At 51.3% G+C, this 13,786-nt stretch overlaps 1 protein-coding gene across 1 annotated transcript in view; it reads left to right on the forward strand.

Annotated features, from left to right (window-relative positions):
• SPTY2D1 (SPT2 chromatin protein domain containing 1) overlaps positions 1-13,786 on the forward strand; it is a 303,896-nt gene that overhangs the window by 249,958 nt on the left and 40,152 nt on the right. The window contains exon 5 of the mRNA XM_078681084.1: positions 6,316-6,393. Within this exon, the coding sequence (XP_078537210.1) occupies positions 6,316-6,393 (78 nt within the window). The remainder of the gene's footprint in view (positions 1-6,315; positions 6,394-13,786) is intronic.

Raw genomic sequence — 13,786 nt, forward strand, 5'->3', positions numbered from 1 at the left:
CGCCCTAAAAGTCCCTCGAAAAATGACTCAAATTTGTCAAAAACGAGCCCACCTTTCCCATGGAAAGCCACTCTGAACCCGTATTCCCCAGGTGCGTGAATCGCGTCACCTTCCTTGAATACGTCACCGGCGCGCCTCACGTATGAGTGGCCCACGACCCATACCATCCTCTCCCCAGTCGTTGATCTCTGACCGCTGGTCTCTTGATGTAGGGTCGACCTCCAATTCCGCCCTGCATGGCAGGCCCGCGAAACTGCAAAGTAAACAAAAGACAGAAAACGTGAGTGCATGTCAATTGATCACTTACAACATGTGCAATCGCACATACCTCTTAAAGCAATTCGAGGACCAACGGCCCAATTGTTTCACTTCCTCGGCACTCTGACCCCTGGCTGTAGCCTCAGTAGCAGCCCCTATCCTAAAGGAGTGGGTCCCAAAATCGCACGGGTCCATGCCCGCGTAAGCGATTGCCAGTGCCAGCACCCTCTGAAACTGAAATCTCGTCAGTGGGGTGCCATCCTTGTGTCGGAGCAAGCTCCCCCCCCCCCCCCAAGCGGCCGCTCTCAGCGCCAAATAGTCTTCCACACACTTCAACGGGCAGACGGGGGACCCTCGCTTGCGCTGTACGACCACACTATCTCCCATAGCCCCCTGGTCGGTCTTGGACCTGGCTATCATGATTACCATCGAATCACCCCTTATCTGGATGTGATCCCTGCACAAACCTTCCTCCATATCTCTCTTGTTCCTTGCGACAAGCTCGCTCACCCTCATGGCCCCATGGAATGCCAATGTGAACGCTGCCCGGAACAGAACTGCTTCGTAATGGGAGGAACACGTCTCGTCCAGCTTTGCTAAAAGCAGAGACAGTCTGTCTAAGCCAATCGTGTGCCTCGTATCTCTCTTGCAACCCTCAAGGCGCTGCCAGCCGCGAAGGGCTTTCCTCACCAAAAAAGAACCTGTAGGGTCTTTTATGCCGTGTACCTGGGCCATGAATGAAATGGCCGCCCTATGCCTACCGGCCGTTGCCACTGATCGGCCCTCCCTGTGTAGTGCAACCAGGTACCCCAGGAAGGATTCCTCCTGCCCCCAATGCAGACTCCCCACAGGACCCAAATATGTGCAATAAGAACGAAACGCTCCTTCGTATGCTTTCCTTGTCCTGGGGGCTAGACTCGCTGCCACGAGGTCTTGTAATCAGAGGCACCGATTAGCCACATTGCTTCTGGGAATGGTGCTGCCTCTAAGTCTGCTGTGGGCAGATAACCCCTGAATGCCTGCATACGTGAACGAGAGAGTGCATCAGCCGCATGATTCAGTACACCTGGCACATGTTTCGCCTTGAACAGTACATTCAATCTCATGCACAGCAGCACAATCTCTTTCAACAATCTCAACATCATTTTTCAGCGTGCTGCCTGTCGGTTAATGCAATCTACGACAGTCATATTGTCGGACCAAAACACCACTGAGCGGCCCCTGAAGTCATCGGCCCATGTCATCAGAGCAACCCAGATGGGGAATAACTCCAGGAACCCAATGTTACCTGTGAGGCCGTCGGAGTGCCACCATGTTGGCCATGTTTGTGCCGACCATCGATCACCCAAGATGGCGCCAAAACCCACGCTCCCTGCCGAGTCGGTCCATAGACCCAATTCCTCCGAAGACTCTGGCGGGGAGCTCCAGACGACTCGACCGTTGAAGTCCGCCAGAAATGCCAACCAAATACGCATATCCTGGCGAACCTCTCCAGACAGTCTCGTACGGTGGTGAGCCTCTTTGAGGCCACCCATAGCCTGCGCGATAGAGCGCGAAAACGGGCGGGCCATAGGAATCACCCTTAAGGCAAAATTAAGCTGACCCACTGTTCGTTGTAGCTGGTGCAGGGTCACTTTCTCCCCACCCAGGCATTGCCTCAAGGAAGCCCGGAACTTGGTCACTTTGTCTACTGGTAGTCGGAAACACCCCTCCACAGAATCGAGCTCAATACTCAGAAACTCCAGTGAAGTAGATGGTCCAACCGTCTTACCTGGTGCCAATGGGACACCGAATTCATTCATGAGGATGCAGAAATCCTACAGCGCCTGTGCGCAATTCATATCATCGGCTGCCCCCAAAAACAGAAAATCATCCAGATAATGCATAACATGTCTATGCCCTGTGGCCTCTGTAAATGCCCATTCCAAAAAACAGCTAAACATTTCAAAATATGCACATGAAATGGAACAACCCATGGGCATGCATTTGTCCATGTAATACTTTCCCTGAAATGTAAAACCTAGCAGGCGCTGATCCTGCGGGTGCACCGGAAGCAACCGAAATGCTGATTCGATATCACATTTCGCCATCAGCGCCCCAGGGCCTACGTGGTTCAACATGGCCACGGCATCGTCGAACGATGCGTATCGTACTGAACAAACTTCTGGGTCTATGGCATCATTCACCGAGGATCCCCTGGGAGCAGAAAGGTTATGTATGAGTCTAAACTCCCCCAGATCTTTCTTCGGGACAACCCCTAACGGGGAACATATGAAATCGGCCAACGGCGGGCAGGAAAAGGGGCCAGCCACTCGTCCGAAACTGACTTCTTTTGCTATTTTCTTTTCTGCCACGCTTGGGTTGTGCTTTACCGATAACTGGTTTCTACAAAAGGAATTCCCCCGAACTTCCCCCACCGGGATGTGGAAGCCATGTGAGAATCCGTTCCTCAACACCCCAGCGGACACATGATCAGGGTATTTGTTTAACCACGGGATCATAACCATTAGATCAACTGGTGTAGGCAATCGGTTACAAAGGTCCACCTCACTCCTGCTTAGGTCCTCCTTTTCCACCCGTCCCGCCATTCTTTGATCTACATGCACTTTCCGGGTGTGAGGAATTCCCACAGCCGGCACACACATGCTTAAACTTGCATGTCCCCTGTGGTCTGTTACAATTGCCTCGATTGAAGCCCCAACAGACCCCTCCTTGTCCGCCCTTCCCGCCAACTCTAGGCTGATAGCCCCCACCTGTGCCTGCTCGAAAGGGCACCCCGGGCTTTTGGCGGACAACTCCGGACCCGCTCCCGCCTGGCGAGGATGTACCTGTCGCCCCTGGCAGGAGTTGCTTGTGCCATGACACCGAGTCCAAACAATCCCAAGACAGAGAAGCATCATATTCCTTTGCTTTACGGAACTTCATGTCATAGCCTTTCCATTCTTCCCCCTCATACATTGAATAAAAATCCATAATGCGATTCTGATAGCAAACCAACTCAGTCATAACATCAGGTTTACGTTCCCCCATAACTGCGGTAAATATAGAGAAGGCCTTAACCCAGTTCGTCACTGTCTCTTCCACCCTGAACTCGGCCATCTTGGCGCGCCATACACTAGGGTGCCACAAATCTTTCTGCGTTTTAGCATACTCCATCTCACGATGGTCCGTTAACAATGAAAACATGTTGACATACTTGTCTCCCCATATTAACTCTTTCGTGGCCAAGGGAACGTGCTGTGCAACCTTTTCCCGCCTAGAGGGTATCGAGCCCTCCCCCACCATTGGCAATGCGAGCTTACCCGGATCGGCTATTGTTGCCGCCACCTTCTCTTGACCAGCTGCTGGTACTCCTGGCGCCACCTGTGGGGGAACAAGAGGAACACTCGCTTTCGCGACATCTCTCGATTGCCGCAACTGCTTCATTAACACTCTGGCCTCTTCGGCCGGATCTCCCGGGGTCGCTGTGCCCCCCACCTTTGTTTTAAGCCATGCGGTCAACTGAGCGGCCAATTCTGGGGGCATTTCATCATCCTCGGTCGAGGTGATCACCACTGGGATAGGCTGGCCTAAAACTGGTTCCTGAACCGGGTTACCAGCCGGTACTAGGGGAGCGATGGGCGGCACCACTGGTGCCGGGACCCCCCCCCTGAGACTGCCCTTTCTTTGACCCGCTTCCCTCTTAACCCGGGAACCACTCCCGGCAAGGCCGGGCCTATTACCTTTTTCGGCTGACCTGGGTCGTTCATTGTAGCCAATTGCTTCTTTACCTCCGCCAAACCTCTACCGAGCGATTGGACTTGACCGAGCTTTCGGTCCATACACGCCATCCGGTTCGACAACAGGCGTAACATCTTCACCATCTCGGAACCCTTTCCTGCTTGCTTGCTAGGCATGGTTTCGAGTCCTCCGCCTTTGGTCGATCCACGAGGTCCTGAAATCTGTGTCGAAACTGAAAGATAAAAACAGGATTACCACGTTCAAAATTGCTGCTTGTTCCGTCGAGGGCTCACGAGCAACGAGTGGGTGCAGCCTTCCGATCCGAGGAACAAGAGGACGATCTTCTGGGTTCCCGCTCCTTTATCCTTCTGCGGGAGGGCGTGTACCCGTCCCTGATACGCCTACTGGGCGTGGTCTTCCTTCGAGGTGTCTAGGACAACCCCTCTCGGGCGGGGGAAGGCGCGCTCCGGCTACGCCGCTTTGGGCATACCAGCCAGGCCACGCCCACCCCGCCCAAAATGGCTTCCCGGGAGGTTCGGGCCCCCATCCATACGTTCGGGGGGACCGAGCGGTCGCCCCTTTCCATTCTTAGTGTTAGTCACCAAGGCAATATGGGTATGCCTACCTTAAACAAATCTTGCGAGTGCCCACTTTTGGTGGCCTGGCATGTATGCAGAGGCAAAACACTTTGTCAGGCATTGTGGTGATTGTCCGCCGCGGTCGCTAGTGGGAGTACCTGCTGGGCGGTGACGTGGGGGGGGGGGGGCGACAGGGTGGGGGGTAGTAATCTATGGATGATTATGGAGTTTTACAGGTAAGTAAACATATAAATAAATAAAATGAATTTCGTTGGACACACTGCATCGCATGGAGGGGGTTGATCCCGCTGTCGCTCGCGATGTGGTGGCTCAGGTTAGGTAGAGTAATACCAGGTTATCAATTAAAACGCAGGGTGGCATTCAGTATGGTTGTGTGTCAAACCTACATTATTTGACTTAATGTTAAATATTTAATGTTTGCTTGGGTTTACTCTTTTTCTAGTTTTTCTGCTAGATTTAGGATCAGGGTTACTTTCAGGACCAAGTGATGGTTGTCATAGTGATGAGGTCAGTGTACGAGTTTGAAATAGTGGTAAATCAAAGTGATGGGTCCAAAGTAGTAGTACATAGAATTAATGTTGGTCAAACACTTTCATCCTGCTTCTTTTTAAGCTGCTTAACAGCACTACTGTCCTTAAAGGTTAAGTCAGAAACTGCTGTTTGAAAAAGGTGCAGCAGTATTAGATTTGTAAGTTTGTGCTTGCTTCCTTTGTCACTGTTGCCCCTTTATTGGCATACAAATACCTCCTACTTGTATTTTTTCTTCCTGTCCTTCATTTCGGGATCTACTTTCTTTCTTGTATAACCATTCTTCTGAGTTTGATTTAAACAGGTGGCTGGCTTGAAGATTTATGGACTTGCCAGTCATCTTGTAATTCTCAACTATATAACGTTGCTGCTGATGAGGTTGTTGTTGATTAAGGGAAATCGGGAACACAAATCTCATTTGAATGTCTTACGCCTGGCTATTCATGTTTCGTCTTTGGTGTGGTATTGTTTTCCAGCTTCTGTTGCCATTACTGAGGGGCATGATCCTACAAACATTTATGAATCAAAGATAGGTTTTTAAGAATTGGTCTCTTGGCTAAGCAGCTTCCACAAAAAGGATCCTGGATCTCTTTTCTTTATCTCACCGATGCGACTGGCCTGTATTTTTGAACTGGCTAAAGCTGCTGCAGCTGGGATGATGGTAGAACCAAAGAAAGCGAATTAGCCTAATGTGCCTTGCCACGTATCGAGGAACCCCAGCTTGCTGTTTTCTCTCGAAGGAAAGGGAGCTTTACTGAGTTAGTGACTTGATCTGTGTTCAGTTGAGAATTTATATATAAGTTGTTATTCTAGATTGCTTCCGAGTGTTTTACTTTGCTACCAAAGCTTGCACTGATAGAAACTTAATGCAGTTTATAGATGTGAGGCTCAAATAAGAGAACAGTGTTTTAAGCTGCATGTATTCACTCCATATCAAGGTTAAGTTCTTTTGATAATGTGACATACTTCCCAAGCAGACAATCTGCCAGTTGAATAATGTGAGTGTCTCCAAGCTATGCATGAAAACATGTCCTACCAAATCAGATCTTTTAAACTGCATTGGTGGTTTAACATTTTAAAAAGCTGTTTTGTAAAGCACTATTAATGCCGAAATTCCCAGGTTAACGGTCCAATAGTATTATGTCCATACTATTAGGTTTTTGAGGTATAATTTAGTGCCAAATCAAATAATCTATTATTGTTTTTTTAGATACAGCGATGAAAGTGATTATGCCTTGCGTACCATGGAGAGTAGTTGGAGAGAACAGCAGAAAGAAGAAGCAAGGAGGTACAGTACCTGGACATTACATATTTTTGTATTTTAAACAGTATTGTATAGTTAGAAGTGGGTGGTGGTGCTTGTTCGAGAGAGCCATGTGACTTTTCATAAACATTTCAAAATAACTTCTGGTTTCCTATTCACACACTTTTGCTTTTTTGTTTAAAAATACACTACTCTTCCAGGATTCATAAATAATAATGTTCAACTGATAAACCTTCCTCTGCATCCACATAATATTGAAGCTGCTGCTTGCCATCAACAACAAGAATAGTCCATAAACATTTTTGTTGAAGTTGGAACTCTCCTTTAGAATGTGACTTATGAATTAAGATGTAGCCCAACACAGAGGACGAAAGATGAGAATTATCTTGGCCCTTTCTGCCAGCACACAGAGTATGAGGGCAGGGCACGGCCTGTGCGTCATTGCTGCCTATGATTGGCTGCAGTGAGTATGGGCCGCTTAAGTTTGCATTGCGCTTGTTGGTTTGGTCAGCTACTTTGCTATGGCCAAACCGACATGCGCAATTCAAACCTCTCCAAACGGGATGTCTTGGACAGCTGGATTGGAGAGCAGGCACAGGCCTACCGTGCCTTTTAGAGCGTGTAGCCAGCCCTCAGGGGGGCAACAGGAAAGTAGGAAGCAGAGAGTGCAATGTATTATGGAGTCTCGGAATAATTAAACGATCTAAGAAGGTTAAGTAATGTAAGGGAGGCCCCGCAGTCGGTTGTACAACACGGCCGTCCAGAAATGGATCCCCCAGGGTGGAGAGGTTATGATGGAGCAACACCTGTTTGAGCTGTTCTCTGGCCGGTGGAGGCAGGGATTGTCAGCAAGGGGGAGACCGGGGAATGAAGAGGCCTCCACCTAGTAGCTGCTGCTATCTATGCCACACTCAATAAGACGTTGACACAGTCTGGATATTCTTGACAACTAGTGAGATGTCCTTCGGCAAGATTAAAGCGTGTTGGAGATCACCCAATCGGTACCTCTCTGGTCTCAGATAGGGGATGCGAGCATCTGAATGGTACCAGCAATAGGAGTACTCTCATTGGGCGACCAGATAGTAGAAGTAGAGGTCGGGGACCCCAGTCCACCGCTCTCGTAAGGGAGAGTGAGAGTGTCACAGCAAACGCACGGATGACCACCAGCCCACAAGGGCGGAGGAGGCGGCCACGTAGCGAGTGGAAAAAAGTTTGGGGTAGTCAGATAGGAATATTAAAAAATATAAAAAAGCGAGGGAGTATCATCATGTTCGAGGCATGTGGGCTGCTAAATTCATATCTTAGCATTAGATCGCCGCCTAGTGTTGGGCTCGGATGATTGCACATTGTTGTCCTGGAAGAGTCTTCGAAGTATCCTGAGATAGGTGGCTCCTCCCCTGGACTACAGTGCGCATGGGCATCGGCTCCATCCCCAGATTGTTTTTTTCCGCCATTGGGTTCGGATGTGGTCTCGACGTCTTACTGTCGGAACCAAGTGAAACTACCTTTTAGCGGCCAAAAGGCCTCGATTTTCTTGCGTCGGTATTGTCTGCGCACGGTCTCGAGTCTTCCGTCTCTTGGAGCCGGAATAAGCGGAGTTTTCTTCGCTCTCTGACCTTTGAGGCCTTCTCATCGCGACACGACTGCACGCCTTTACGGACATGGAGCGGAGCCCGTTTAAGTACTGCCCGCTCTGTGGGTCCAAGTACCCACACATCGATCTACACCCCGTGTGTAACAAGTGCCTTTCGCCGGACCACGACGACGGCAAGTGCAAGGCCTGTGCGCAGTTCCGCTCCAAGAAAACTCTCAAGCTTCGGCGCGCGGTGCGCTTGGAAGCTAGGCAAGCGGCCCCGGATCCGGAGAACATCTTCGGCGACCAGGAAGAAGAGGTCCAGGGTCACCATCTACAAATCTCCCCATCACAGACGGAGGTCGAGGCGGATCCGGGAGACGACGACGGAGTCGCGGGTCAAGTCCTCGAATACGTCGAAGAGGTAGGAGACGACGATGAGATTTATGGGGCCGCGGCAGACAGCTCGGGGGACGAGCTCTGCCCTGAAGGTTACGAAGATACCGACCGGGACACGGGATCGCCTGTCGGCCTTACCCAGGACCCGTTGCCGCAAGCCACAGCCCCGCCTTCAGGCCCGGCTACGGACTCACTTGCTGGGCACGCTGTTTCGAAACCGAAACTGAAACCATCGGGGTCGTCGACACCTAAAATGGCCGACCCGAAATCGAAACTGAAACCTAAGGACTCGAGTGTCCCTAAGATGGCTGCCGTGCCAGTGAAGAAATCGGTGCCCGTCGCCCCATCGGCTCCGTCGACCTCCGGTCCGCAGAAGCCGAGGAAGTCTGTCGATTCCGATGCTCCAAAATCGAAATCGACGCCCGAGGAAGGGGCCTCCAAGAAAGATGGTCGGCACGGATCAGCGGCTACGGCGCCGTCCAAGCCCGCCAAGGTCGGCTCCAAAGAGGCTACGCACAAGAAGTCTGCGCCCCGGCCTCAGGAATCGGAGGTGCCGAAGACGGTTTCCGCGCCCAAAACGCACAAGGCCCACGAAGAAGTCGGATCCGAGGGACCGCTCACAGCATCCTTGTCGGCGACGAAACCCACTGGCAGTGTACCGTTCCCCATTGCGGAGTCACTGCAGTGGATCAGGGAGAAAGCCTTTGCTCCATCGGCTCCAAAGCCATCACCGCAGCCGCAAAAGGACACTCCGGCAAAGCCTTCTGGAAAACTCCTCTTTCTCTTGCCACCTAAGGAGGCGCCGAAAGCGTTTTCGACGAAATCGGCTCCGAAGCAGGGTTCCTCGCTGGCGGACCCTCTTCCACGTCGTGTACTCGAATCGGAAGACGATTCAGAGCGTTTCATCGATGCTGCCACCGGCAAGCTGACACTCTATAAAAGGAAGATCACTTCTGAGCCGGTGGACTCCTACATCATCCCACTGAAGAAAAAGAGGGTGCCCCTTGACGCCTCAGGCCTCACGGAACCGATCCAGCCTCCTCCAAGACGGAGCCCCACTCCCTCCCCAGAACACTCTGTGGGTGAGGGGTATGATGAGGATGAGCAGTACAATTTCCCTATCGATGAACCTGATGTACAACCGGATTCATACGATGACACTGGTGACCAGAACACCCAAGGTGTGGGCCAAGACCCGCAGACCTTTAATGCACGTGCATCCCCGACTGAGGACTCAGCAGGATTTCATGCACTAATTGAAAGGGCGGCGGCCAATCATGATGTGGACATGCATGCCGACCCGGTTGAGGAAGACTTCCTTTTCGACACCTTTGCAATATCTGAAAGGACAGTAAAGACACTTCCTATGCTGAAAGGTGTCCTCAAACATGCTGGGGACATTTTTAAGGAGCCTACGAGGGCGAGAGTGGTCAACCCTCGCATTGAAAAGAAGTACAGGCCTGCACCTGCGGACCCCGCCTACATCCGGGGACAATTGCCACTGGACTCTCTTGTGGTTGCCAATGCCAGGAAACGTGCCAACTCCCAGACAACGGGTGAAGCTCCTCCCCCGGATAAGGAGTCCAAAGTGCTAGAGGCAGGAGGCAAAAGAGTGGCTGCACAGGCAGCAAACTTTTGGCGCATCGCCAATACACAGGCGCTCCTGGCGCGTTACGATAGGGCGCACTACGACACCCTAGAACAGGTTATACAACACCTGCCCCCACAGTTCCAAGAAGGCACCAAAATGCTTATTGAGGAAGGAAAGCTAATATCAAACGCAGCCATCAAGTGTGCACTTGACGCTGCGGACACAGCTGCTAGGGCTATCAACACTAGCGTTATGCTGAGAAGACAAGCGTGGCTCCGCATCTCAGGGTTTAAGCAGGATATTCAGACAACAATTCTTAATCAGCCAGTCAATCCTGATAGTCTGTTTGGTCCGGATGTTGACACCACCCTAGAGAAAATAAAGAAAGACACAGAAACTGCTAAGTCTATGGGGGCCCTACAGTCCCAACAGTTTCGTGGCAGCAATTTTCGTCGCTCAGGTGCACGTGGCGTCACCAGAGGACAGATGGGTCAACAATCCCAGTTCTCCAAAGGTGGGGCGCAATCCTCGTTCACTAAACAGAACAAGGGAGGTTACAGGAATAACAGCAACAGAGGTCGCGGCAGAGGAAACAACAGCTCCCGCACCTCTACTCCAAGCAAACAGTGACTCTCTGTCACTGCCCCCCGACCACCTAACACCTGTCGGGGGGAGACTGCAGCAGTTCCTGCCCGTCTGGAGAAACGTCACCACAGACAGGTGGGTGCGACAACTAGTCCAGTATGGTTATTGCCTAGAGTTGAAATCCACTCCACCCAACATCCCACCAAGGCAAAGGCCTATGTCCGCAGAGCACTTGCACTTATTGCAGCAGGAAGTGGTGGCGATGCTGCAAAAAGGCGCAATCGAGCTCGTGCCGGTGGGGGAGGAAGGCACAGGGGTATATTCCCTGTACTTCCTTATTCCAAAGAAGGACGGTTCTCTCAGGCCCATTCTCGATCTACGTCCCCTCAACCTGTACATACTATCGGAACATTTCCACATGCTTACACTGCAGCAGATTCTTCCCTTGCTAAACCAGGGAGACTTCTTAGCAACCTTAGATCTCAAGGATGCTTATTTCCACATTCCACTACACCCGTCACACAGGAAATACCTCCGGTTCACTATTCAAGGCAGGCACTACCAGTTCAAAGTCCTACCCTTCGGAGTCACAACAGCCCCGAGGGTGTTCACCAAGTGTCTAGCGACAGTGGCGGCGCACCTCAGGAGGCAGAATATCCATGTCTACCCCTACCTAGACGACTGGCTCGTACAAGCCAAGTCAGAGCAACAGTGCGCCGCAGACATGTCGACTACAATTCGCCTGCTTCACGATCTGGGTTTCTCCCTGAACTACCCAAAATCGCATCTTCAGCCGGCACATGTCCGGCAGTTCCTGGGTGCTACGATCAACACCCTGACAGCCATGGCTCAGCCAAACCAAGTCAGAATCGACAGCATTCAGTCGCTGATCCAACGATTCAGACCACGACACTCCCTGCCAGCGAGAGTGTTCATGCAGTTGATAGGCATGATGGCCTCCTGCATCTTCATAGTCCCTCACGCACGGTTGCATATGCGCCCGCTCCAGGAGTGCTTAGCGAATCAGTGGACACAGGCTCGTGGGCAATTGACAGACCTAGTGTTGGTTACCAGTCGGGCATACGACTCTCTGCATTGGTGGACTCCACACAACCTTTGCAAGGGCCGACTGTTCCAAGAGCCTGTGCCGCAGATTATCCTGACAACGGACGCATCTCTCCAGGGATGGGGAGCTCATGTGCTCACTTACACAGTGCAGGGACTATGGACGACGCAGCAACAAAAGATGCACATCAACTATCTGGAACTGATGGCAATCTTCATGGCGCTCAAGTCCTTCATTGTACATCTGAGCAACAAGGTCGTGCTAGTCCGGACGGACAACATGACCGCGATGTACTACATTCAAAAGCAGGGAGGCACCCACTCGCCACAGCTGTCTCATCTGGCTCAGAGCATGTGGAAGTGGGCCATTCAGAGGAACATTTTCCTCATGGCAGAACACCTCCCAGGAAAGGACAATCAGATGGCGGATCTGCTCAGCAGATACAGCCATCAGATGCACGAGTGGGAGATACACCCTTCTGTTCTCCACCCGTACTTCCAGCAGTGGGGTCATCCGGAGATAGACCTGTTTGCCACAAAGGAGAACGCAAAATGCCGACTCTTTGCCGCCAGGTTCCCTCACCCACAGTCGCAGGGGAATGCGATATGGATGAACTGGTCAGGCAAATTTGCGTACGCTTTTCCGCCAGCCCCTCTAATACCGCTGGTCGCAAGAAAGCTAAGGCAGCACTCCATGACTCTCATCCTGGTTGCTCCAACGTGGGCACGCCAGGCTTGGTACACCACGTTCCTCGAACTCTCAGTGGTGCCGCATCAAAGACTGCGCCTCACGCCCAGTCTTTTGACGCAGAACCATGGAGACATTCAGCATCCAGATCCACGACAGCTCAACCTGGCGATCTGGCTCCTGAAGTCCTAGAGTTTGGATACCTTAACCTGCCTCCAGAATGCATGAGTATCATCAAGGAGGCGAGGAAACCAACTACTAGAGCATGCTATGCTGCTAAGTGGAAGCGTTTTGTCATCTACTGTACGTCCAATGACATCAACCCACTAGATGCATCTATCCCCAACATCATCTGCTATCTGCTACATCTCTACAAGTGCAATCTGGCGTACACTTCCATTAGGATACATCTATCAGCCATAGCGGCTTATCTTCAGAACAGGCAGCACCTCTCTGTCTTCAGAGTGCCCGCCATTAAAGCCTTCCTTGAAGGTCTGAAGAGAGTCATTCCCCCAAGGACGCCACCAGCTCCGGTGTGGAACCTCAACGTCGTTCTCACCAGACTGATGGGACCACCATTTGAGCCACTGCACTCGTGTGAGCTCCAATTCCTTACGTGGAAAGTGGCCTTTCTTATAGCTATTACGTCTCTGAGGCGTGTCAGTGAGCTGCAGGCGCTCACAATACAAGAGCCATTCATTCAAATTCACCCAAATAGGGTAGTGCTACGCACTAACCCTAAATTCCTTCCTAAGGTGGTGTCACAGTTTCATCTAAATCAGACCATTGACTTACCAGCATTCTTTCAAAACCCGCAAACGGTGGCGGAAAGGATGCTCCATACCTTAGATGTACGAAGGGCGTTGATGTACTACATAGACAGGACACAACACTTTCGAAAGACAAAGCAACTCTTTGTTGCCTTCGCACCACAACACAAAGGCAACCCAATCTCCAAGGCAGGGATAGCCAGGTGGATTGTTAAGTGCATCCAGATATGTTATCAGAAAGCGAAGCGCACTTTAACAATACCCCCCAGGGCGCACTCCACGCGCAAACTGGGGGCATCCATGGCTTTCCTGGGAAACATTCCTTTGGAGGACATTTGCAGAGCAGCCACGTGGGTCACACCACACACCTTCACAAAACACTACTGTGTTGATGTGCATTCCAAACAGCAAGCTGCTGTAGGACAGGCTGTTCTCAAAACACTTTTTCAGGTTTCTGCAGCTGGCACGGGCAACCGCCGCTGATGGAGGGACTGCTATGTATTCTATGCTAAGATATGAATTTAGCAGCCCACATGCCTCGAACTGAATATGCTACTTACCAGTATGCATCTGTTCTTGGCATGTAGGGCTGCTAACATTCATATCGCCCGCCCTCCTCCCCGGTGCCTGTCGCAGCTGCAGATATACTATTGTATTTATTCATTAGCATGGACATCCTTTACACTTTCACTCCATCTTCTGCCACAATGGCGAAAAACAATCTGGGGATGGAGCCGATGCCCATG

The sequence above is a fragment of the Lissotriton helveticus genome, chromosome 3_1 (genome assembly GCF_964261635.1).
Source record: "Lissotriton helveticus chromosome 3_1, aLisHel1.1, whole genome shotgun sequence".
Taxonomy (NCBI): Eukaryota; Metazoa; Chordata; class Amphibia; order Caudata; family Salamandridae; genus Lissotriton; species Lissotriton helveticus.